Source organism: Cebidichthys violaceus, unplaced genomic scaffold (assembly GCF_023349555.1).
Source record: "Cebidichthys violaceus isolate CVI_PGR_0920_01 unplaced genomic scaffold, fCebVio1.0.p SCAF_2, whole genome shotgun sequence".
Lineage (NCBI taxonomy): Eukaryota > Metazoa > Chordata > Actinopteri > Perciformes > Stichaeidae > Cebidichthys > Cebidichthys violaceus.
In genome coordinates this window covers 22,093,006-22,119,492 of record NW_027176372.1, presented here as the reverse complement: position 1 = coordinate 22,119,492, position 26,487 = coordinate 22,093,006, and the positions used below count along the sequence as shown (strand labels likewise).

General features: G+C 38.9%; 4 protein-coding genes across 6 annotated transcripts; 2 read left to right on the top strand and 2 right to left on the bottom strand.

Moving 5' to 3' along the window:
* Window positions 1-329: 329 nt before the first annotated feature.
* LOC137876031 (immunoglobulin kappa light chain-like) lies at window positions 330-3,639 on the bottom strand. Of its 2 annotated transcripts, none has more exons than XM_068715569.1 (6): window positions 3,579-3,639; window positions 3,119-3,463; window positions 2,696-3,028; window positions 2,303-2,437; window positions 1,707-1,771; window positions 330-1,370 (listed from the first exon to the last, which is right to left on the bottom strand). In XM_068715569.1, the coding sequence occupies exons 1-6, from the start codon at window positions 3,619-3,621 to the stop codon at window positions 1,218-1,220; spliced, it is 1,074 nt and encodes a 357-aa protein (XP_068571670.1). In that variant the 5' UTR covers window positions 3,622-3,639; the 3' UTR covers window positions 330-1,217. The 2 variants fall into 2 exon arrangements, with proteins under 2 accessions (XP_068571670.1, XP_068571671.1); XM_068715570.1 differs by having other exon boundaries at window positions 2,303-2,419.
* A 4,465-nt stretch (window positions 3,640-8,104) lies between these two features.
* LOC137876029 (signal-regulatory protein beta-2-like) lies at window positions 8,105-10,177 on the top strand. The gene is made up of 6 exons (XM_068715568.1): window positions 8,105-8,147; window positions 8,287-8,610; window positions 8,739-9,095; window positions 9,230-9,361; window positions 9,484-9,527; window positions 9,624-10,177. Exons 1-6 carry the CDS (start codon window positions 8,105-8,107, stop codon window positions 9,756-9,758), a joined length of 1,035 nt encoding a protein of 344 aa, XP_068571669.1. The 3' UTR covers window positions 9,759-10,177.
* A 1,255-nt stretch (window positions 10,178-11,432) lies between these two features.
* Window positions 11,433-13,940, bottom strand: LOC137876027 (contactin-4-like). 2 transcript variants are annotated; one of them, XM_068715564.1, is made up of 5 exons: window positions 13,878-13,940; window positions 13,432-13,767; window positions 13,009-13,341; window positions 11,946-12,042; window positions 11,433-11,791 (listed from the first exon to the last, which is right to left on the bottom strand). In XM_068715564.1, exons 1-4 carry the CDS (start codon window positions 13,918-13,920, stop codon window positions 11,948-11,950), a joined length of 807 nt encoding a protein of 268 aa, XP_068571665.1. In that variant the 5' UTR covers window positions 13,921-13,940; the 3' UTR covers window positions 11,433-11,791; window positions 11,946-11,947. The 2 variants fall into 2 exon arrangements, with proteins under 2 accessions (XP_068571665.1, XP_068571667.1); XM_068715566.1 differs by lacking the exons at window positions 11,433-11,791; window positions 11,946-12,042 and adding an exon at window positions 12,412-12,613.
* A 4,166-nt stretch (window positions 13,941-18,106) lies between these two features.
* Window positions 18,107-20,507, top strand: LOC137876028 (polymeric immunoglobulin receptor-like). The gene is made up of 6 exons (XM_068715567.1): window positions 18,107-18,153; window positions 18,294-18,617; window positions 18,744-19,100; window positions 19,625-19,759; window positions 19,896-19,939; window positions 20,024-20,507. The coding sequence occupies exons 1-6, from the start codon at window positions 18,111-18,113 to the stop codon at window positions 20,156-20,158; spliced, it is 1,038 nt and encodes a 345-aa protein (XP_068571668.1). The 5' UTR covers window positions 18,107-18,110; the 3' UTR covers window positions 20,159-20,507.
* Window positions 20,508-26,487: the final 5,980 nt, after the last annotated feature.

Sequence of the window (26,487 nt, the reverse complement as noted above, 5' to 3'; positions counted from 1 at the left end):
TGTTTACTTCAAGTTCAATGTGTGTACAGTGTGTTCATTTTGAAAATACTTTTATTTGTAATCACTGCAGGATGCATCTTAATGTACAAAATCTGTTAACACATTATATTCAAATTTCAGAATTCACTACAAATCAACTTTCTTCATTGCCATCAGCACTCCACATGCAAGCATTGCGTCTGGAAAACAACAAAAGTGCAACTACGGGGCTTAAACAATATAATAATACCGAAGCAAATAAAAATCACGATTGCATTTAAGTATATATGCATTTTTCATTTTGCCTGGAAGTGTGTTGTGCCCAAACAAACAGGAGATCTGAATAATAATTTAGAAAATGTATCATATTTAATTCAATGACAAGAGCAAAGACAAATATGTGCAATGTGAATGAATATGTATGAATGCTGTGTAACCTGTAAGTTTGAGGTTCATGGTGGTTCCATTTTCAGTTTTAGAGATTGACTCCTGGCCCGATTCGGTGATGTTCACAGTGACGAGTGAAGTTGACATAAAAAATAAGGAAGCATTCTAAGATGGATCTTCAGTGTGATTTATTTAATCTATTTATAAGTATTTATTTTCCAATTAGTGAAAGGCATTTCAACCAATGTGCAGATAAACCTTAAAAAAGAAAAAGAAATAAGAAGAAAACTAAAGAAGGGCCAATGGCTCCTTCACGACTTCCTAACCACCTAATTCTGGCGCCCTTGCTCAGACCACACCCATCTTTGAACCTGGCCTTCATGTTGGGCTCAACTACAGATCTGCAAATTTCATGACTGCATCTTGTACAGTTCACGGTGACTAACAGAGAAACCTTTGGCGAAATCTACCCCAGTAAACTGAAATGATCCTTTTTGTTCTATTTGTGATGAGTGAAGATGTGGTTATTTCATATGAGGAGACAATATAAATATCCATCTTTATGTCAACACAATAACAAAAGTAAACAGACACGATGAACTTGATGTTATACAACTGCACTTTCTGTGGCTACAAATTCACAAAGCAACTGAAAATATTCAACTTCCTCCTATCACTATCGAACATCTGTTGGAAATAAAAAGCTCTGAACTTGCATATCAATGCTGAAGCTCTCTGTGGAGACTTTAGGACCTCTACAAGGGCCCTGCAGACTTTGGGGCCTCTGCAGACTTTGGGGCCTCTGCATGGGCCCTGCAGACTTTGGGGCCTCTGCACGGGCCCTGCTCTTTCTATGGAGAAGGGTGTTGTTGGTTGTGGTAATCTGCTCTAACAACAGAGTACTCACACTCTTGTGGCGACTCTCTCTTCTTCCTCTTCCCTCTTTTCACTTTCCGTTTGGAGAAGTCCAGTGCTGCATAGTTCACTTCCTTTGCTTCAGCATCCTGCAAAAAATATTTCTGCTAATGAAAAATATTTCAGAGATTTGGGCTGCTCAAGACAAAATCTATAGTAAAGATTATTTTACAGCGACTTTACATTGATCTCAACATACTTTTGTTCATGTAATTTCTCAGTCATCAGTACTATATTTAATCCTTTTGTGGTATTGTAGCAGATATTATGTTGTACGTAGCTACTCAACAGTTAATTAGATTTGTCTTGTATGTTATGAATATAATATTATGTGTGTTTTGTCCTGAGGATTAGTGGCAGTATATTTATCACACATGTAGATCACTCGCCGGTGTAAATCAGACGGCACACTGCCACATATTTACCAGATCATGTGACTGATCCACAGGTGACCTGCTATGTCCGAGATGATAGGAAGCTCTCTCTGCTCCTGTTAATATAGAAACAAAGACTTCGTAATGCGTGTGCACATATATCGATGTGAATTTTATCATTATCTCTTTTGAGGATAAAGAAATCAATCAAAAGATTTGGATCACATTTTCAGTTTTGTCTTTACTCTTCAACATATTTACTTCTGTAATAAGCCCGATGATCAACACTAAAGAGCTCCACTAAGCTTTCTGCTGATAGTTTAATGACTGACATCTGAAATTGGATGTTCAATATTTTCTTGCTGTAACAGGATATTGTAGTCAGACATAACTCAGAGGGACAAATAAAATGAATAGCTGGTTTGCACAATCATCATATTCTGTTGAATAGACACACAAATGGACATTATGTTGACCCAAAGAAGACTTATTGGATGGATCGTTCATCATTCCATTATTTTTTGGAGATAATATAAACTCAAACCCACATGTTCTGTTTTAACTGCAAAGTATTTTCCTTCATTCAGAGCTTTATGGTACAATCTCAAAAAGCTAACAGAAATTAAAGTAAAATACGTTGAACCTACCTTTGCAATTTTCACAAACTTTCCTTTGATTTCTGAAGAAAATAAGGAGGACTATCACGATCACACAGCAGGCCAACAGCACTCCAAGCACAAGGACAACTGGGTCCAGTTCTGATCCTGAAGGCTTATCGGTCCCTAGAGAAAAAGTTTGTGGATAAAGTAATCATTAAGAATAAAGGGTTTCCTTTTATACATTTGCATAATATTCTAAAGGAGCTATAACTTAATAACTCACTGTCTCTATGAAAATATTCAATTTAGTTGATAACTAATGCTTCAAGTTTTTATAAACTCTTAATTATCCTCTTAAACTTAAAAAGAAACTACCACTAATAATCTTTATAGTGATTTACAATAACATGAATATGATTTAAATAAGACTTTAAAACGTACTTGTCTCCACTTTGGTTCCTTCACCAAACAGGATCTCTCCACATGTGGCCACAGCACAGTAGTAAGTCCCAGCATCAGAGGTCTGTATAGTTTTGGACAGACTGTAGTCACAACTTCTTTCTTCTGGTTTATCACTGTCATTGTAAATTAATCCTGGATGAGATTCTCCTGATCCAGATCTGAACCAGTACACACTGTGTTCACCTGGACACTGGACTCTGTTTTCTTTGTTCTTGGAGAGAAGTGAACACTGGAGAGTCACAGAGTCGCCCGGCTGGACCGACTCAGTCTCCGGACTTTGTTTCACGTAGAAAGATCTCTGCTGATTACGATCTGCATGATTCAGGTAAAAATGCGTTAATAAGAATTAATAATTCAAATTATCAAACGTGGCAAAAAGACTTTGGGAAAAATATATTTTACCTTTCACAACCAAGAAGGTGCCATTAACAAAACTGTGTGAATATCTTGATCCAATGAGACAGAAGTATGTCGCTTCATCCTCTTTGCTGATATTTCTGATGGAAAGAAAATACTGAGTGTTCCGCTTTGTGACGTTGAAACGTGGGTTGTTAAATTCCTCACTAACTGTCATTTTGCCAACAAGAACAGAAGCGACCTGTTGGACCATATATCCAAGAGGCTGCTTGTACCAGTTAAATGATTTGCCTTCCGTCTCAGAAACTGAACACTGCAAAGTAACATTTCCACCAAGTTCAACCAAAGTCAAAGAGAGCTGGTGAGGAACCTCTGCAGCTTGAATCAGATCTGAAGAAAAGAGACAGAATGAAAGCACAAGATAAGTAAACAGGTAAAGTATGAACCCTTCCAAAGATGAATACATGGTCGTGTCTTTCTCAAAGTAGTTAAGAATTGCACTTACACACTGTACAAAGTAGAATCAAAGCAGCCAGTCCTCCGATCATTGTGCTACAGCACTCTTGTCTTGCACTACTGATGACACACGACCAAATGGAAGCTGTAGTCACTGGGTGATCACGGTTTACAAAGTACAATGATTGGCTGAAACATAGATAATGACCGTCCCCCTTCAAGTTTAAACCTATGATCTATTTTCATTAGATAGGACATCTACATGTTGAGTATTTGTTGTGTTTTCAAAGCAGTGTCGTTATTTAGACAGCATGACTAAATGTATTGTTTCTCTGATAACCATTTTTTGTGTGTTTTTGGCCTATTTAAGAGCAAGTACTGAAAGTCTTTCAACAGCAAAATCAGTCACATTGACTGCATGTGTGTATTTAAATATCACAATGTGCAGAAATGTTTGATTTTAATCACATGCACAGGTGACACAATCCACACTTTCTATTTGTTTTTTGCAAGAAAATTCCATAACTTTAAATTAACCTGGAGTGGCAGATGGTTTGTTAAAGCAGGTGATTGGATGAACCATCTGTGTATCACCGTCAGTCGGGAACAAACACCCTCTCCTATGAGAAAAGTCTTCAGCGCTGTACTTTGTTCTTTACTGAAGAAATACTCTCCAGATCTGGTGTAACGGGACCACGCCCCGATTCAGAATGACATTAATATAAGTGACGCTGAAGCAGCATTTGTCGTGTCACAAAGACCTAAAACACGCCCATGGCTGCCACTAGATTCTCTCAGGATGCTGATTGGTCCGAACCAGAATGGTTTGGACAAAAACGCATTACTTGAAGCCTGACAAGGTGGATTCTTGTGCTAAAAATCAGTGGCTTAATGAGCCGTTTTTACAGACTGGAGCCATTTACTGACACACTGCTTGTCCCAACGGCTGAAGTCCAGTTTTACAGTGATGCCACTGGCTTCAAACACTTTTGTAACTGAACTAAGCCTCAATGAATTTTTTATGTATTGTTGGCTAGCTTGTTTGCTAATGATATGCGACATGTAAATGAGACAGTATTTTCCTCTTTCAGTGTAGGCTAGCTGTTTTACTTCCTGTGTTTGTGCTAAGCTAGGCTAAACTCATCCTGGAGCTGTATCCAAATGTTTTGATAATTGTCTAAATTTGTCCGTCCAATCAACACTAAGAGGTGAAGAGGAGGACTTTTGAAATAGCATTAGCTACAGCATAGCCTGCAGGTTCTAATGACAGTTGTGGAGAAAGGTGAGACGAAATGTGGCCAAAGCCACAAAGAAAATGTCACTGGTTACAGTGAGAGAAAGAGGCCTCATGAATGTACAATTTGTCATTATGATAAAGTATTGCAGTTTTGATCTTCATCTAAATCTTGATGATCTTGCTAACACTCTTAAATAGTTTTGTTTGTTTATCATTTCCTCTTTTTCAAAAACAGCTACTTTGATTTGTTTTAGCACAAAAAGCACAAGTAAAACCAATAACATTAAGGACAGGCCCATTTAATTAATGATGTTACACTTGTGTGTTTCTCAAGTCTAAATGTCTGCTTTGAAAGTTATTTGCACATGAAGACACAAAGTGAGAGGGATCAAATAGACTGTCGGTGGTTTTCACCAGTGAACTGGTGTGCAGCAGTTACACACATACTGAGCATTACATGTTGTAGACACAATTAGTTTCCTTTTTAAAACATATTCAGTGTAAAAACATGTCAGGGGACAACTACTCAATTGAATAAACCTGTCACTCTTTCTGGTCTCACAGCACTTTGTAAATCCCTTCTGCATGTAGCGAGAGCAGCAAGCAAAGCCACATGCAACAGCTACACTGATAGACCGAAGCTGTGGTGGGACACTTTTGCACCCTTTGACCAACCTTCAAGGCTGTTTACTCACAACAGACTATTCAACAGGATGTGTAGTGAGGGAAGAGCTACAATAAGCTTCAGCAGAGAAACTTATTGTTCTATTTTTACTTGTTGCTGTGCTCATTTAAAGTATAGATACTGTCTATCCTTCATGTTCTTAAGATGCAACCATCTACGACCATATGCATGAGCAATCTTAAAATATCACAGATGCATATTTGCGTGTTTTGTATTAATCTGCAGATTTATTCATCACCTGAATCTATCACCGCACCACAGACTTAAACAAGGCTTCCTCACCTATTTGCAGATAATCAGACAAACTTAACTTAAGATCAAGGTTCAAAATTCTGCATTGACAAATAGACCAGAGTGGGTCCAGTGAAGGATTAGCACCTCCCCCTCTGACAGCAATTACAAATGAACAGCACAAAACTGCAGAGGAGTGTGATGGAAAATGGTCAAACCCTTAACCTACTCCTGTTAGTTGATGTGATATTAATAACAATCATAACAACAAGTGTGTTATTAAAAGGTAAAACATCGTTCAAAACGAGTTTCATGAGGCTGAAGCAGAGTGAGAGAGGAAGGTTTGTATCGACACCTCAGTTTGAGACCCGACCCCAACAATGCTTAAGTTTCCACGCATCATTTGTTTGTCAGTGGTGACTGTGAATGTGTGTCTATTTGTGTGTGTGTGTGTGTGTGTGTGTGTGTGTGTGTGTGTGTGTGTGTGAAAGTACAAAGCATGTTTTGGCTCATTGTCAACAATATGTAGAACCTGATGAAGGCCACAAACCACAGCGAGCTGGTTTAACAAATGTGACTGAAGTTTCGGTCCTAAACTGTAGATCGACGGTCGTCTTCATAATTTACTTCTTCATACAACTGTCTCGGGAGGAAACCGTAACGCTGTTTTCATCATTATTATAACGCTGGAGTTTGTGGTGTTGTACTGGGCTGCATTTTAATGTTAGTGTGAGGACGTCAACCATTGTGAATGAAGTGACCCAGGATTGTTTATTCATAATCACCTTGTTATTGATTATACGGTTTTATTTGGGGTCTTGTCCCAGGTTCACACTGGACAGATAACAATATACGGGTCAGAAACTTTAAATCTCCTCCAGGTGAATGTGATCCTGTGAGAGTGGCGCTCTGCTGCTGCCTCTCACCAGCCCCCTGAAAAGAAGTGAGGTGAGAATAGAGGACGGATGGTTGAACCGCCCTCCTCTGTACGCTGTGCTCTTCCTGCTGATGTGACTGACAGGCAGGAGTGGGCGGGTCATCACTGATGATGTGGAGCATCTGAATTGGCTAGCCTGCATAACATTTAACACGTCTCTATCTCTGAGTATCGTGATGACAAATGGATGAATGCATCTTTTCTGCACACAAATCAAACTGGAGATCATAGTGCAGTATGTCTGATTAATTGTTTGTCAGAGTGACGGCCAGTGGAAAGAAGCTGTTCCTGTGTCTGGTGGTTTTGTCGTACAGTGCTCTGTAGCGCCTACCAGAGGGGAGGAGTTGGAACAGTCTAACACAGAGGAGCCACTTACTGCAGAAAAGAGAGGACATGTAATATGCTGAATATGTGCACAAACACAAGCACTCAACTGTGTGAAGATTACACAAACAAAGGCTTAAAATGACCGGGACGCTGGGTTGTAAAGAGTTTAGAGATTGTCACTCTTCTTTAGACAGCATCCTGACAAACTGTTAGCATTTTGAATTAAATTGTTTTGCATGTTTTACACACACATCCGAAAGCTGGACATGTTAGAGCTATGAGTTAACCACAAAGCTGCTGGATCTCAGTTTTGATGCATAAATGCTACAATCCTTAAATGTGTAAGCTAACACACAAACATAATGAGTGGCAGTAATTCAGTCCGGTTCTCTTTTGGAGATACATTCATATTGGACTTGTTTGCAATTTGTCATTTACATCCATCAGTGGGTTTGGAGAACTAAAATTCTGCACTGCAAACTGGAGCGTTTAAGTTTAAGAGACTTCTATAGTCAGTAAAGCTCTAATGAAAGACGCTTTTGAGTCACACTAAAGGAAATGTAGGATCCAGTGTTTTTGGATACTTTGTTACTCTTTGTTAAGAATTTTATCCGTCTCTTGTAATTTCTCTAACTTATTGGGAGTGTAATACTTAATTGCTGGATTCCCCCTTAAATCTTGTTAAGTTGTCATTCCAATGATCTTAACCGTAAAGTCTTTATTGTTGCCTAACTTTAACCACACCTTAATCATGAGAGGAGGACATGGCTTAGTTTATTCTGGACAGAGATCATATCTCACCCCATGAATCACAAAACAATGCAGCAGCAATCTAGTTTAGGGTTTCTAGAAACCAGGCTACACCGCTCATAAATATGGTACAAGAGTGAATGAAAAATACTTTTCAACCAGATTGTTTCTGGATAAACACACATTAGTATCAAATCATGTCATATTTAGTCAGTGTCAGTTGTAGAAACCCACCATGAAACAAAAGTGCGCTGTTGGTGTTGTTTCATATTTTTAGGTTGGAAAATAACGACCGGCCAATCAGATTGCTCTGAAACTGATCCCTCCCACTTGACATGATTACTTTAAGACACTTCATCTTCTAATTTGATCTAATTTAACTGCAGTCTCAAGAGGATTAACAAGAAAATGATGATCATCTTTTATTTACTGCTGATTCTCAGAGTGGGGCGTAAGTACATGTAGCAATGTCAGATTTACTTCAGATATGTATTTATTTCATTGTCATGTTCTTACAGTAATTCAGCAGGACATACCTGATTCTTTCTCTGTCAACAACCACTGAACCGTGTTTCTCTTCATATTTTCAGGATGCACAGATGATCTAATCATTCAGACAAAGAGTGTTGGACAAAATGTGACTCTTTCTTGTGCTCGCACTAAATCTGTGGAAACATCATCCTTGTTTTGGATCAGGCTTGTTTCTGGAAACTTACCTGAATTCTTTAAAGGAACATACACTTTTGATGAAGATGGTGTTAATACGACTCCTCGCATTACAACAAAACAAGGACCTGGAACATTTCTCCTGCATATCCATCAAGCAAAGCTAAGCGATACTGGAGTTTACTACTGTTTAAGAGTGAACACACTCGATGTGATACTTTTGAAAGGAACATTTTTGAGAATTGGAGGTAAACATTTATAAAAATCAGTTTACATCATTTAATTATCCTACATGTATGTATAAAGATAAAAAAACATTTCTTAAGTACTTCAATGCTCACTAAAGCATGGTTATTATCATGTTTGTATTTCTCAGGACCAGAACCTGATATCACTGCCGTCATACAAGAGCGTTCATCTGATCCAGTCCATCCAGGAGACTCAGTGAGTCTGCAGTGTTCAGTCCTCTCTGACTCTGAGGAGAAGACGTGTCCAGAAGAACAGAGTGTGTACTGGTTCAGAGCCGGATCAGATGGATCTTATCCCAGTGTCATTTATGCACAAAGAAACAACAGTGCTGGATGTGAGAAGAGTCCTGAGGCTCACTCTCCACAGAAATGTGTCTACAGCTTCTCTAAGAACGTCAGCTCCTCTGATGCCGGGACTTATTACTGCGCTGTGGCCACATGTGGAGAGATATTATTTGGAAACGGAACAAAACTGGAAGTTGAAGGTAACGGCTGAATATTTCCATATAAATCAAGATTAATTTAGATCATGTATCATAAAACAATTGTACCATATGCCTTATATCATCTTGTCAAAATATTTAACTTCAATTATTTGCTCATTTTCATATACTTTCAGCACTCAACATGTGGGATTTGCAGAAGGCCAACACGGTTCTGATTCTGCTATTTGCAGCTCTGGCTATGAGTCTGATTGTTATTGCCTTCCTGATTTATACCATCAAGATGAAAACTTTTGATCAGTCCAACGGTAATATACGTTTCTAACAGTATCTTGCAAAAGCTAACTTTCCAGAATTAACACAACTGACATGTGTAAATTAACCTGCAGGGTCTTTCATCCTAAATCTCTGTTTTTATTTTATAACACAGCTGCCGTTGCTACAACAGTCAGCGGTGAGCACCAAGGTCAGCAGGTAAGGTCTATAAAGAAAAGATCACAATGGAAAAGTTATTGGCATTTTCTTTCCACTCTATAGAAATTAAAATATGCTGTTTTCATATTTATTCAGAGAAATGAGGACATGTTGGTTTATTCTGCACCAACCTTCACCAAGAGGAAAACTGGCAGAGCAGAGAGAAAGAATGTAAAAACAGCAGAGGGAGAGACCGTCTACACTGATGTCAGGACTTTAATGAAAGATTAACAATCTATCGGTTACAGTCTTTCACTTTGATAACCTGAAAAATGTTCTACGTTTAATTTTGACACGTTTTAATGACTTTTGTTGATATTCTACAGCATCTCATATCTCTTAATTTTTGTTTAATTTTGTGCATTGTTGGCTGTTTAAAAGATTGACCAAAGAGTCAGAGGGTTGAAGAAGGTTTCCATCTGTGTCTTTTGTCTGATTGCATCACAGTAGAAACTAGTACAATACTTTTACAGAAATAAACCACAACATATATGTTTCATAATTCCTGCAAGTTAAAAGCAATGTGACATACAGTCAATCTTAACCCTAAATTAACTTAAGATCTAAATATTAAAAGTTTGGGCAAAAGAAAAAACAACTATCAAACCTCTCAACAAAACTATACTGTGTGTCTAAATCTATTTGCAAATAAAGACAGTAATTGAATAAGTAATGTGTTGATGTGATTCCTATAAAAATGATTTTAGTATTGACGTTCAGGAATATAACATAACCTTGAGGTTTGTTGTGAAAAAGTTACATTGAGCTAAAGTATATTGTATCAACTGGTTTTATGTATTTGTAGTATTGTGTATGTTGAAGGAACACAATGGAAACAAGACGTCAGTCACAATGTCTGTGCACAGCGTTCCATTCTAGAGAGATCATCTCAGACCTACGATTAATGTAAATATTTTAGTAACAATGACAATAATATTTCCGTAAAACAAATGTCCAGATATTAACCATCCTTTATTGCACTCCATGATCAAAATGTCATCATTGAATAATCTGCTGTTTTAGAATCAATCAAAAATCTAAATTTACAATAATCATTCGGAGGCAAAAATGAATTTATCTGAATTTACCTTAATTAAGCCCAAACTGAATGATTTTTACACAAATTTGACGAATCGTATCAATTATCTGTTCTACGTACACACAAGTATTTTTTTAACCTTTAATTATGCAGGATAGTGCCGTTGAGATTAAAAATCCCTTTTTTAAGAGAGTCTCAGCTGTGGGAAAGTTGACTAAAAGTTCTTCTCTTGCTCCAAACATCTGGGTGCACTCCCCCTCTCTCACCAACGACCCCTAAAGAAAAGCTGCTAACCCCAGACCAGTGCAGTCAGATCAACCTGTGACCAACAGTCCATAACCTGAGAATCACCTTACTGTGTCCAAACTCCTCCTGCACCTTCATCTGCACTACTCCTGTACGCTTTTATTGTCAAATGTATAATTAGCATTCCACTTGCCTCGTTAAAAATGTAGAAAAGCAGCTTTTAAAATATCAGTTGTCCAATTAGAACGCCCATATGTCGATACGGCGGCAGATCAATATTAAACTAATTTAATACATGGTTTAGTGTAATGATAAAAGCAGGATAAGTCCCACTTGCTCACATTGTTTGATGCAAACAGCTTACTTTATTGTGCACACAGGATATTTTTTTAGCAACGTGGATTTTCTCAAGAATGACTGCGGAAGATTTCTGACATAATCCTTTATTATTTCAGCTTTGATTAATGTTTCATGATGCAGTCAATATTCCAAGCTTCAACAGATATATTCATTCTTATTTCAACAAAGCAACATTAGCAAACACAAGTTACTAAGGCTGGAGCATGCTACTCAGGCCACGCAGACATCTCTGAACACACTCAGTGTACGGAGGTGAATATGTGCAGGAACTATTCTGAGACATTCACATGTCTTTTGTACTCATATGGATTTTGAGTATAATATTTCTGTGTATCTTTGAAGAAACATAATTCCAGCCTTAAATGTAAATAAACAATGCACAACTAATGTTAAGTAAAGATAAAAACATTCACACACACTTTATCCATATAATACATGTTGGCTTTCCAAAATATAACAAAGAGCTGAACTGTCTTTTTTTGACAATCAGTGGAATTCACCCAAACAGAAATCAGTGCCGATCATTGATTCCTTTGACTTGTTTCTCTTCTTCTTCTTCTTCCTTTTCACTGTAGATAGATCCAGTGATGCAGTAGTGCAGTACCTCTGTGTCACCATCCTAAAAATAATAGTTTTAATAGTCAGAGCTGTGACAACAAGACCAAGAGTAAATGGTATCAGAGAGGCTTCCTGTAACGTCCAGGATTTTTTATAAACAAGAACATCTGTAGATTCCAGTTATGTTCTTCGTCTTCACAGTTTACTGCACTTACCTTCAGTTCCTTGAGAAAACAAGGATGACAATCACAATCACACAGAGAGCCAGCAGTGTGCCAAGGATGATGTGAACTGGATCCCAATGAATTGTTCCTGAAAGTCATTTAAAAATGTCATTTAACTCTTTACTCCTTGTTTCCATGAAGTCATCCATGACTTTTAGGTGACTCAATGGTAAATAGCTTAAATACTGCAGATTAGTAATATTCAGTTTATCAAATGTGTAATTTATCATAATTCGTAGCAATAATTTGAATTATGGAATTTCATGAAATAGTTGGGATGATGTCATATGAGTCAAGACCTCTATTGCTTTTCAAGTCCAAATCTTGGGCACCTTTCAGGTAAACGTGTGAAGGGAACAATAACAAGTTGTGAGATGATTCATGAATTTAAAGTCATAATTTGCACCATTTTCCTCAAGAACAATGTGTACACTGTTGAAATAATAATCCCCTTCAATCATCACTACGACCCACTAGGAGTGTGTGGTGGTGTCTGTCTCTGCAGAGACTCTGCCCTCTGCCTGGATTTTCTCTTTGCTTCTTGTCTTGCTGTGTTTGTGACGTTGTTGGGCGTCATCAAAGAGCCTTTGAGCCCCATGTCGGGTTGTCAAAAACCACCGCTTTGTCACGATACAGAGGCACAAGCCTCCCTTTAGCATCTGTATGATATGATATGAGAACGGGTTGTTACATCGCTGTGTGTTTCTGTGCTTCAGTGTTCCCCCTGCTCCTCTCTCTCTCCTCCGCTGTGTGCAGAGTGATGTTGTCTGTGTGTCTGACTGAGAGCAGACACAGAGTAACACACAGGGCCGACAGGATGAAGCGTCCACAAATCCGGCAACGCAGCACCTCTGCAGGGTTGTGCGGAGGTGTGGGTGTGTTAATTCATTGTGCAACTTAGCGGTTTATACTATTTAAGTCTAAAAGTTAAGCATTGTTGAGTGCGTGGCCTCTTTGAGTAACAGGTGTGTGCCTTCAAATTCGCTAGATGTTAGAACTTCAATATATGAATATATGAAAATACAATACTTTTAGTATAACTGTAAATACGTACTTGTCTCCACTTTGGTTCCTTCACCAAACAGGATCTCTCCACATGTGGCCACAGCACAGTAGTAAGTCCCAGCATCAGAGGTCTGTATAGTTTTGGACAGACTGTAGACACAACTTCTTTCTTCTTGTTTATCACTGTCATTGTAAATTAATCCTGGATGAGATTCTCCTGATCCAGATCTGAACCAGTACACACTGTGTTCACCTGGAAACTGGACTCTGTTTTCTTTGTTCTTGGAGAGAAGTGAACACTGGAGAGTCACAGAGTCGCCCGGCTGGACCGACTCAGTGTCCGGACTTTGTTTCACGTAGAAAGATCTCTGCTGATTATGATCTGCATGATTCAGGTAAAAATGCGTTAATAAGAACTAATAATTAAAATTATCAAACGTGGCAAAAAGACTGAGAGAGAAATATGTTTTACCTTTCACAACCAAGAAGGTGCCATAAACAAAACTGTGTGAATATCTTGATCCAATGAGACAGAAGTATGTTGCTTCGTCCTCTTTGCTGATATTTCTGATGGTAAGAGCGTTCCGCTCTGTGACGTTGAAACGTAGGTTGTTAAATTCCTCACTAACTGTCACTCTGCCAACAAGAACAGAAGCAACATGTTGGACCATATATCCAAGAGGTTGCTTGTACCAGTAAAAGAATGTGCTGTCCTCCCCAGAAACTGGACACTGCAAAGTAACATTTCCACCAAGTTCAACCAAAGTCAAAGAGAGCTGGTGATGAACCTCTGCAGCTTGAATCAGATCTGAAGAAAAGAGACAGAATGAAAGCACAAGATAAGTAAACAGGTAAAGTATGAACCCTTCCAAAGATGAATACATGGTTGTGTCTTTCTCAAAGTAGTTAAGCACTTACACACTGTACAAAGTAGAATCAAAGCAGCCAGTCCTCCGATCATTGTGGTACAGCACTCTTGTCTTGCACTACTGATGACACACGACCAAATGGAAGCTGTAGTCACTGGGTGATCGAGGTTTACAAAGTACAATGATTGGCTGAAACATAGAAAATGACCGTCCCCCTTCAAGTTTAAACTTTTGATCTATTTTCATTAGATAGGACATCTACATGTTGAGTATTGGTTGTATTTTCAAAGCAGTGTCGTTATTCAGACTGCATGACTAAATGTATTGTTTCTCTGATAACCATTTTTTGTGGGGTTTTGGCCTATTTAAGTGCAAGTACTGAAAGTCTTTCAACAGCAAAATCAGTCTTATTGACTGCATGTGTGTATTTAAAGGTCACGATGTGCAGAAATGTTGGATTTTAATCACATGCACAGGTGACACAATCCACACTTTCTATTTGTTTATTGCAAGAAAATTCCATAACTTTAAATTAACCTGGAGTGGCAGCTGGTTTGTTACACAGAACTAAAAAAAAAGTACTCATCAGGTGATCGGATGAACCATCTGTGTATCACCGTCAGTCGGGAACAAACACCCTCTCCTTTGAGAAAAGTCTTCAGCGCTGTACTTTGTTCTTTACTGAAGAAATGCTCTCCAGATCTGATGTAACGGGACCACGCCCCTATTCAGAGTGACATTAATATAAGTGACGCTGAAGCAGCATTTGTCGTGTCACAAAGACCTAAAACACGCCTGTTGCTGCCACTAGATCACCTCAGGATGCTGATCGGTCCGAACCAGAATGGTTTGGACAAAAACGCATTACTTGAAGCCTGACAAGGTGGATTCTTGCGAAAAAATCAGTGACTTCATAAACAGTTCACACTGGAGCCATTTACTGACACATTGCTTGTCCCAATGGCTGAAGTCCAGTTTTACAGTGATGCCGTTTACTTTTGTAAATTTTTGGATATATTGTTGGCTAGCTTGTTTGCTAATGACATGCGACATGTAAATGAGACAGTATTTTCCTCTTTCAGTGTAGACTAGCTGTTTTACTTCCTGTGTTTGTGCTAAGCTAGGCTAAACTCATCCTGGAGCTGGATTCAAATGTTTTGAGAATTGTCTAAATTTGGCCGTCCAATCAACACTAAGAGGTGAAAAGGAGGACTTTTGAAATAGCATTAGCTACAGCATAGCCTGCTGGTTCTAATGACAGTTGTGGGGAAAGGTGAGACGAAATGTGGCCAAAGCCACAAAGAAAATGTCACTGGTTACAGTGAGAGAAAGAGGCCTCATGAATGTACAATTTGTCATTATGATAAAGTATTGCAATTTTGATCTTCATCTAAATCTTGATGATCTTTCAAACACTCTTAAATAGTTTTGTTTGTTTATCATTTCCTCATTTTTAATAACAGATACTTTGATTTGTTTTAGCACAAAAAGCACTAGTAAAACCAATAACATTAAGGACAGGCCCATTTAATTAATGATGTTACACTTGTGTGTTTCTCAAGTCTAAATGTCTGCTTTGAAAGTTATGTGCACATGAAGACACAAAGTGAGAGGGATCAAATAGACTGTCGGTGGTTTTCACCAGTGAACTGATGTGCAGCAGTTACACACATACTGAGCATTACATGTTGTAGACACAATTAGTTTCCTTTTTAAAACATATTCAGTGTAAAAACATGTCAGGGGACAACTACTCAATTGAATAAACCCGTCACTCTTTCTGGTCTCACAGCACTTTGTAAATCCCTTCTGCATGTAGCGAGAGCAGCAAGCAAAGCCACATGCAACAGCTACACTGACAGACTGAAGCTGTGGTGGGACACTTTTGCACCCTTTGACCAACCTTCAAGGCTGTTTACTCACAACAGACTATTCAACAGGATGTGTAGTGAGGGAAGAGCTACAATAAGCTTCAGCAGACAAACTTATTGTTCTATTTTTACTTGTTGCTGTGCTCATTTAAAGTATAGATACTGTCTATCCTTCATGTTCTTAAGATGCAACCATCTACGACCATATGCATGTGCAATCTTAAAATATCACAGATGCATATTTGCGTGTTTTGTATTAATCTACAGATTTATTTACCACCTGAGTCTATCGCCGCACCACAGACTTAAACAAGGCTTCCTCACCTATTTGTAGATAATCAGACAAACTTAACTTAAGATCAAGGTTCAAAATTCTGCATCGACAAATAGACCAGAGTGGGTCCAGTGAAGGATTAGCACCTCCCCCTCTGACAGCAATTACAAATGAACAGCACAAAACTGCAGAGGAGTGTGATGGAAAATGGTCGGGACATAGCGTGACTGGGTGCGTTTGTCCGACCCTCCTGAACCCTTAACCTACTCCTGTTAGTTGATGTGATATTAATAACAATCATAACAACAAGTGTGTTATTAAAAGGTAAAACATTGTTCAAAACGAACTTCATGAGGCTGAAGCAGAGTGAGAGAAGAAGGTTTGTATCTACACCTCAGTTTGAGACCCGACCCCAACAATGCTTAAGTTTCCACGCATCATTTGTTTGTCAGTGGTGACTGTGACTGTGTGTCTATTTGTGTCTTTGTGTGTGTGTGTGTGTGTGTGTGTGTGTGTGTGTGTGTGTGTGAAAGTACAAAGCATGTTTTGGCTCGTTGTCAACAATATGTAGAACCTGATGAAGGCCACAAACCACAGCGAGCTGGTTTAACAAATGTGACTGAAGTTTCGGTCCTAAACTATAGATAGACGGTCGTCTTTATAATTTATTTCTTCATACAACTGTCTCGTTGGGAGGAAACCTTAACGCTGTTTTGATCATTATTATAACGCTGGAGTTTGTGGTGTTGTACTGGGCTGCATTTTAATGTTAGTGTGAAGACGTCAACCACTGTGAATGAAGTGACCCAGGATTGTTTATTCATAATCACCTTGTTATTGATTATATGGTTTTATTTGGGGTTTTGTCCCAGCTTCACACTGTACAGATAACAGTATACGGGTCAGAAACTTTAAATCTCCTCCAGGTGAATGTGATCCTGTGAGAGTGGCGCTCTGCTGCTGCCTCTCACCAGCCCCCTGAAAAGAAGTGAGGTGAGAATAGAGGACGGATGGTTGAACCGCCCTCCTCTGTACGCTGTGCTCTTCCTGCTGATGTGACTGACAGGCAGGAGTGGGCGGGTCATCACTGATTATGTGGAGCGTCTGAATTGGCTAGCGTGCATAACATTTAACACGTCTCTATCTCTGTGTATCGTGATGACAAATGGATGAATGCATCTTTTCTGCACACAAATCAAACTGGAGATCATAGTGCAGTATGTCTGATTAATTGTTCGTCAGAGTGACGGCCAGTGGAAAGAAGCTGTTCCTGTGTCTGGTGGTTTTGTCGTACAGTGCTCTGTAGCGCCTACCAGAGGGGAGGAGTTGGAACAGTCTAACACAGAGGAGCCACTTACTGCAGAAAAGAGAGGACATGTAATATGCTGAATATGTGCACAAACACAAGCACTCAACTGTGTGAAGATTACACAAACAAAGGCTTAAAATGACCGGGACGCTGGATTGTAAAGCATTTAGAGATTGTCACTCTTCTTTAGACAGCAGGACATGTTAGAGTCATGAGTTAACCACAAAGCTGCTGGATCTCAGTTTTGATGCATAAATGCTACAATCCTTAAATGTGTAAGCTAACACACAAACATAATGAGTGGCAGTAATTCAGTCCGGTTCTCTTTTGGAGATACATTCATATTGGACTTGTTTGCAATTTGTCATTTACATCCATCAGTGGGTTTGGAGAACTAAAATTCTGCACTGCAAACTGGAGCGTTTAAGTTTAAGAGACTTCTATAGTCAGTGAAGCTCTAATGAAAGACGCTTTTGAGTCACACGAAAGGAAATGTAGGATCCAGTGTTTTTTGATACTTTGTCACTCTTTGTTAAGAATTTTATCCGTCTCTTGTAAGTTCTCTAAATTTTTTGGAGTGTAATACTTAATTGCTGTATTCCCCCTTAAATCTTGTTAAGTTGTCATAGTTGTCGTATAGTTGTAGAAACTCACAATGAAACAAAAGTGCGCTGTTGGTGTTGATTCATATTTTTAGGTTGGAAAATAACGACCGGCCAATCAGATTGCTCTGACACTGATCCCTCCCACTTGACATGATTACATTAAGACACTTCATCTTCTAATTTGATCTAATTTAACTGCAGTCTCAAGAGGATTAACAAGAAAATGATGATCATCTTTTATTTACTGCTGATTCTCAGAGTGGGGCGTAAGTACATGTAGCAATGTCAGATTTACTTCAGATATGTATTTATATCATTGTCATGTTTTTACAGAAATTCAGCAGGGACATACCTGATTCTTTCTCTGTCAACAACCACTGAACCGTGTTTCTCTTCATATTTTCAGGATGCACAGATGATCTGGTCTTTGAGACAAAGAGTGTTGGACAAGATGTGACTTTGACTTGTCCTCGCAATACAGCTCTGGAAGCATCAACCTTGTTTTGGATCAGGCTTGTTTCTGGAAACTTACCTGAATTCTTCAGAGGAACATACACTTATGATTATGTTGGTTTTAATAGGACTCCTCGCATTACAACAAAACAAGGACCTGGAACATTTCTCCTGCGTATTCATCAAGCAAAGCAAAGCGATACTGGAGTTTACTACTGTTTAAGAGTGAACGAACTTGATATGACACTTTTGAAAGGAACATTTCTGAGAATTGGAGGTAAACATTTATAAAAATCAGTTTACATTATTTAATTATCCTACATGTATGTATAAAGATAAAAACATTTCTTAAGTACTTCAATGCTCACTAAATCATGGTTATTATCATGTTTGTATTTCTCAGGACCAGAACCTGATATCACTGCCGTCATACAAGAGAGTTTATCTGTTCCAGTCCATCCAGGAGACTCAGTGACTCTGCAGTGTTCAGTCCTCTCAGACTCTGAGAAGAAGACGTGTCCAGAAGAACAGAGTGTGTACTGGTTCAGAGCCGGATCAGATGGATCTTATCCCAGTGTCATTTATGCACAAAGAAACAACAGTGCTGGATGTGAGAAGAGTCCTGAGGCTCACTCTCCACAGAAATGTGTCTACAGCTTCTCTAAGAACGTCGGCTCCTCTGATGCCGGGACTTATTACTGCGCTGTGGCCACATGTGGAGAGATATTATTTGGAAACGGAATAGAACTGGAAGTTGAAGGTAACTATCACTTCTGTTAAACTTCTTTTCCCCCTTTTATTGCCACCTTACATGCTTTGAATGTTGGAAAATCATCTTTCTCCACATTATTTGACAGCACTACTGTATATTCTGTAATAGCTTGTTTTAACCCAAGAGTGTGTTTTTATGGCTGCACCATTCCATCAAATGGAGATATTCTTAATTTCTTGGGCATCATTTGAAACATGTTTCTCGCAATTCATCATTTTTGGTATCTTCACATCTTAATGACAGGATGAAAGAAAATAAGGCTCTGTAGGTTTTAACAATGTTTTGCTGTAGATCATAAGTTATTAATTATCAACCCACTGGCAAGTCAGTGTGGTAAATTAGTTTAATATGAAATGTGCATATTTAAGTGTTAATGAATCTTGACCAGAAGTCAAATAGAAATCAATACAGATTGATTGTAGGGAAATACTTGTGACAAGTAAAATCCTCTTTGGAGGAATTACATTTTCATTTAGTTTTACTAAAAGTCATTGTTTGTGTTCATGTTTCAGAAACCGGCTCATGGTCCTTTGGTGACGGTACATTTCTGGTCCTGCTGTGTGCTGTCTTTACTATTAGTGTGAATGTTGCAGCCGTCCTCATTTACGCCATCAAGAAAAACAAGTGTGATTATTGCAACAATGAAGGTAATACAAGTTAAATCTCTATATCCCACACACATGAATATATGTATTTATATTTCATCATTAGTGTTGTAAAAAACTAGTGCATCCGTATCTATTTGTATCTCTTTATATTCTTTTTGTTTATTTCATATTTTAGCTGCTGTTTCCCTGCTTGAAAATGTTGCAAAAAGGAATTTAAAGGTAAGATCAACTTATCCATAAACACTTACGATGCATCTTTTTTGGTATTTGTCATCTTACATAATGTTCAATACATTTCCTCAGAGAAATGAAGACACATGGATTTATTCTGCTGTCGTCTTTACCGCGATGAAATCTGGCAGAGGTGGAACGAGGGACGCAGAAACAACGGAGAGAGAGAGGATCTATGCTGCTGTTAAGGCTTTTGGGTTGGAATAGCATGTTAAGTGGACTGATTGAGATCAGTTGGTACCGTGTGTGATAGCTGATGTTGTTCTTTTTAAAGTTAAAGGCTGTTGTATGTGGCTATTATGTAATATTTAGCATTTCATGTATATCTGGATTAAATGTTGTGTTTTAGACCGTCCCACTGATACTTTACTGTCACACACACTTAGTCTTTGTCAAATGAATTACTTCGAGTCCTCTACTCTGTCATCTTTGCCGTGATAAAACATGAGCATAGACTTTGTTTCACAGAGAAAGATTTCTACTGATTACGATCTGCATGATTCAGTTAAAAAGAAATGAAAAGGAGTTATAATGTAATTAATTTTTATGACATAAAAACGTGGCACAAACACTGAGTGTTCCCTTTTGTTGCTGTGAACCATGAGTTGTTAAATTGCTCACTAACTGTCATTCTCCCAAAAACTATTGCAACGACTGGTTGGACCACATATCCAAGATACTGCTTGTACCAGTTTGAATCAGATCTGAAGAAAAAGGATCGGTCTGATTGACTGCATGTGTGTACGCTAAGGTCATGATGTGCAGCAATATTATGATTTTAATCACATGCACACAGGTGACACAACACACCTTCTCTGACAGTCTCTTCTAGTTTCCATGGTCCTTTACTGGTCAACAGAAGAATAAAGCCTTCAGTGCTGTTCTTTGTTCTTCTTTCACTGAGGAAATACTCTCCAGATCTGATGTAACGTTAGCATAGGGGCGAAATCTGATTGGATAAAAGCTCTGCTTAAAACAAGCTGTGCTGGAGGCAGCGCAACTGAGGAAGACAGTAGCTATGCAATGAGATAATAAGCTAATGGAAAACATATTTAGAATACATGTAGTGAATTTATGAAAAATAATTAAATTATAAAATAGCTATAACTTTGTGATTCTGTCTATGCCAGCAGAGAAGGCTTTGCACACACCTAAAACATACCTGTTGCTGCCACTAGATCCTCTCAGGATGCTGATTGGTCCGAACCACAACGCATAACTTGAAGCCTGACAAGGTGGATTCTTGAACAAATCAGTGGCTTAATGAGCCGTTTTTACACACTGGAGCCATTTACTGACCAACAACTGCTCGGCCCAACGGCTGAAGTCCAGTTTTACAGTGATCCTGCTTCACGCACTTTCGTAACTAAACTAATCCTGTATGATTTTTTTGGATGTATTGTTGGCTAGCTTGTTTGCTAATGACATGCAACATATAAATGAGACAGTATTTTTTTCTCTTTCAGTGAAGGCTAGCTGTTTTACTTCCTGTGTTTGTGCTAAGCTAGGCTAAACTCATCCTGGAGCTGGAATCAAATCTTTTGATAATTGTCTAAATTTGTCCGTCCAATCAACACTAAGAGGTGAAGAGGAGGACTTTTGAAATAGCATTAGCTACAGCATAGCCTGCTGGTTCTAATGAGAGTTGTGGGGAAAGTTGAGACGAAATGTGGCCAAAGCCACAAAGAAAATGTCACTGGTTACAGTGAGAGAAAGAGGCCTCATGAATGTACAATTTGTCATTATGATAAAGTATTGCAATTTTGATCTTTATCTAAATCTTGATGATCTTTCAAACACTCTTAAATAGTTTTGTTTATCATTTTCTCTTTTTTAATAACAGATACTTTGATTTGTTTTAGCACAAAAAGCACTAGTAAAACTAATAACATTAAGGACAGGCCCATTTAATTAATGAAGTTACACTTGTGTGTTTTTCAAATCTAAATGTCTGCTTTGAAAGTTATGTGCACATGAAGACACAAAGTGAGAGGGATCAAATAGACTGTCGGTGGTTTTCACCAGTGAACTGATGTGCAGCAGTTACACACATACTGAGCATTACATGTTGTAGACACAATTAGTTTCCTTTTTAAAACATATTCAGTGTAAAAACATGTCAGGGGACAACTACTCAATTGAATAAACCCGTCACTCTTTCTGGTCTCACAGCACTTTGTAAATCCCTTCTGCATGTAGCGAGAGCAGCAAGCAAAGCCACATGCAACAGCTACACTGACAGACTGAAGCTGTGGTGGGACACTTTTGCACCCTTTGACCAACCTTCAAGGCTGTTTACTCACAACAGACTATTCAACAGGATGTGTAGTGAGGGAAGAGCTACAATAAGCTTCAGCAGACAAACTTATTGTTCTATTTTTACTTGTTGCTGTGCTCATTTAAAGTATAGATACTGTCTATCCTTCATGTTCTTAAGATGCAACCATCTACGACCATATGCATGTGCAATCTTAAAATATCACAGATGCGTATTTGCGTGTTTTGTATTAATTTGCAGATTTATTCACCACCTGAGTCTATCGCCGCACCACAGACTTAAACAAGGCTTCCTCACCTATTTGAAGATAATCAGACAAACTTAACTTAAGATCAAGGTTCAAAATTCTGCATTGACAAATAGACCAGAGTGGGTCCAGTGAAGGATTAGCACCTCCCCCTCTGACAGCAATTACAAATGAACAGCACAAAACTGCAGAGGAGTGTGATGGAAAATGATCGGGACATAGCGTGACTGGGTGCGTTTGTCCGACCCTCCAGAACCCTTAACCTACTCCTGTTAGTTGATGTGATATTAATAACAATCATAACAACAAGTGTGTTATTAAAAAGTAAAACATCGTTCAAAACGAGCTTCATGAGGCTGAAACAGAGTGAGAGAAGAAGGTTTGTATCGACACCTCAGTTTGAGGCCCGACCACAACAATGCTTAAGTTTCCACGCATCATTTGTTTGTCAGTGGTGACTGTGAATGTGTGTCTATTTGTGTGTGTGTGTGTGTGTGTGTGTGTTTGTGTGTGTGTGTGTGTGTGTGTGTGTGTGTGTGTGTGTGTGTGTGTGTGTGTGTGTGTGTGTGTGATAGTACAAAGCGTGTTTTGGCTCGTTGTCAACAATATGTAGAACCTGATGAAGGCCACAAACCACAGCGAGCTGGTTTAAACGCTTCAGTTGGCAGTGCAGAATTTTAGTTCTCCAAACCCACTGATGGATGTAAATGACAAATTGCAAACAAGTCCAAGATGAATGTATCTCCAAAAGAGAACCGGACTGAATTACTGCCACTCATTATGTTTGTGTGTTAGCTTACACATTTAAGGATTGTAGCATTTATGCATCAAAACTGAGATCCAGCAGCTTTGTGGTTAACTCATGACTCTAACATGTCCAGCTGCAGGATGTGTGTGTAAAACATGCAAAAAAAATTAATTCAAAATGCTAACAGTTTGTCAAGATGCTGTCTAAAGAAGAGTGACAATTTCTAAATGCTTTACAACCCAGCGTCCCGGTCATTTTAAGCCTTTGTTTGTGTAATCTTCACACAGTTGAGTGCTTGTGTTTGTGCACATATTCAGCATATTACATGTCCTCTCTTTTCTGCAGTAAGTGGCTCCTCTGTGTTAGACTGTTCCAACTCCTCCCCTCTGGTAGGCGCTACAGAGCACTGTACGCCAAAACCACCAGACACAGGAACAGCTTCTTTCCACTGGCCGTCACTCTGACGAACAATTAATCAGACATACTGCACTATGATCTCCAGTTTGATTTGTGTGCAGAAAAGATGCATTCATCCATTTGTCATCACGATACACAGAGATAGAGACGTGTTAAATGTTATGTACGCTAGCCAATTCAGATGCTCCACATCATCAGTGATGACCCGCCCACTCCTGCCTGTCAGTCACATCAGCAGGAAGAGCACAGCGTACAGAGGAGGGCGGTTCAACCATCCGTCCTCTATTCTCACCTCACTTCTTTTCAGGGGGCTGGTGAGAGGCAGCAGCAGAGCGCCACTCTCACAGGATCACATTCACCTGGAGGAGATTTAAAGTTTCTGACCCGTATATTGTTATCTGTCCAGTGTGAAACTGGGACAAGACCCCAAATAAAACCATATAATCAATAACAAGGTGATTATGAATAAACAATCCTGGGTCACTTCATTCACAGTGGTTGACGTCTTCACACTAACATTAAAATGCAGCCCAGTACAACACCACAAACTCCAGCGTTATAATAATGATCAAAACAGCGTCAAGGTTTCCTCCCAACGAGACAGTTGTATGAAGAAATAAATTATAAAGACGACCGTCTATCTATAGTTTAGGACCGAAACTTCAGTCACATTTGTTAAACCAGCTCGCTGTGGTTTGTGGCCTTCTTCAGGTTCTACATATTGTTGACAACGAGCCAAAACACGCTTTGTACTTTCACACACACAAACACACACACACACACACACACACACACACACACACACACACACAGACACAAATAGACACACATTCACAGTCACCACTGACAAACAAATGATGCGTGGAAACTTAAGCATTGTTGGGGTCGGGCCTCAAACTGAGGTGTCGATACAAACCTTCTTCTCTCACTCTGTTTCAGCCTCATGAAGCTCGTTTTGAACAATGTTTTACCTTTTAATAACACACTTGTTTCTATGATTGTTATTAATATCACATCAACTAACAGGAGTAGGTTAAGGGTTCAGGAGGGTTCGACAAACGCACCCAGTCACGCTATGTCCCGACCATTTTCCATCTCACTCCTCTGCAGTTTTGTGCTGTTCATTTGTAATTGCTGTCAGAGGGGGAGGTGCTAATCCTTCACTGGACCCACTCTGGTCTATTTGTCAATGCAGAATTTTGAACCTTGATCTTAAGTTAAGTTTGTCTGATTATCTACAAATAGGTGAGGAAGCCTTGTTTAAGTCTGTGTTGCAGTGATAGACTCAGGTGATGAATAAATCTGCAGATTAATACAAAACACGCAAATATGCATCTGTGATATTTTAAGATTGCACATGCATATGGTCGTAGATGGTTGCATCTTAAGAACATGAAGGATAGACAGTATCTATACTTTAAATGAGCACAGCAACAAGTAAAAATAGAACAATAAGTTTGTCTGCTGAAGCTTATTGTAGCTCTTCCCTCACTACACATCCTGTTGAATAGTCTGTTGTGAGTAAACAGCCTTGAAGGTTGGTCAAAGGGTGCAAAAGTGTCCCACCACAGCTTCAGTCTGTCAGTGTAGCTGTTGCATGTGGCTTTGCTTGCTGCTCTCGCTACATGCAGAAGGGATTTACAAAGTGCTGTGAGACCAGAAAGAGTGACGGGTTTATTCAATTGAGTAGTTGTCCCCTGACATGTTTTTACACTGAATATGTTTTAAAAAGGAAACTAATTGTGTCTACAACATGTAATGCTCAGTATGTGTGTAACTGCTGCACACAAGTTTACTGGTGAAAACCACCGACAGTCTATTTGATCTCTCTCACTTTGTGTCTTCATGTGCACATAACTTTCAAAGCAGACATTTAGACTTGAGAAACACACAAGTGTAACATCATTAATTAAATGGGCCTGTCATTAATGTTATTGGTTTTACGAGTGCTTTTTGTCCTAAAACAAATCAAAGTAACTGTAATTGAAAAAGAGGAAATGATAAACAAACAAAACTATTTAAGAGTGTTTGCAAGATCATCAAGATTTAGATGAAGATCAAAATTGCAATACTTTATCATAATGACAAATTGTACATTCATGAGGCCTCTTTCTCTCACTGTAACCAGTGACATTTTTTTTGTGGCTTTGGCCACATTTCATCTCACCTTTCCCCACAACTGTCATTAGAACCAGCAGGCTATGCTGTAGCTAATGCTATTTCAAAAGTCCTCCTTTTCACCTCTTAGTGTTGATTGGACGGCCAAATTTAGACAATTCTCAAAACATTTGAATCCAGCTCCAGGATGAGTTTAGCCTAGCTTAGCACAAACACAGGAAGTAAAACAGCTAGTCTACACTGAAAGAGGAAAATACTGTCTCATTTACATGTCGCATGTCATTAGCAAACAAGCTAGCCAACAATATATCCAAAAATTTACAAAAGTAAACGGCATCACTTTAAAACTGGACTTCAGCCGTTGGGACAAGCAATGAGTCAGTAAATGGCTCCAGTGTGAACTGTTTATGAAGCCACTGATTTTTTCGCAAGAATCCACCTTGTCAGGCTTCAAGAAATACGTTTTTTTCCAAACCATTCTGGTTCGGACCAATCAGCATCCTGAGTGGCAGCAACAGGCGTGTTTTAGGTCTTTGTGACACGACAAATGCTGCTTCAGCATCACTTATATTAATGTAATTCTGAATAGGGACGTGGTCCCGTTACACCAGATCTGGAGAGTATTTCTTCAGTAAAGAACAAAGTACAGCGCTGAAGACTTTTCTCAAAGGAGAGGGTGTTTGTTCCCGACTGACGGTGATACACAGATGGTTCATCCGATCACCTGC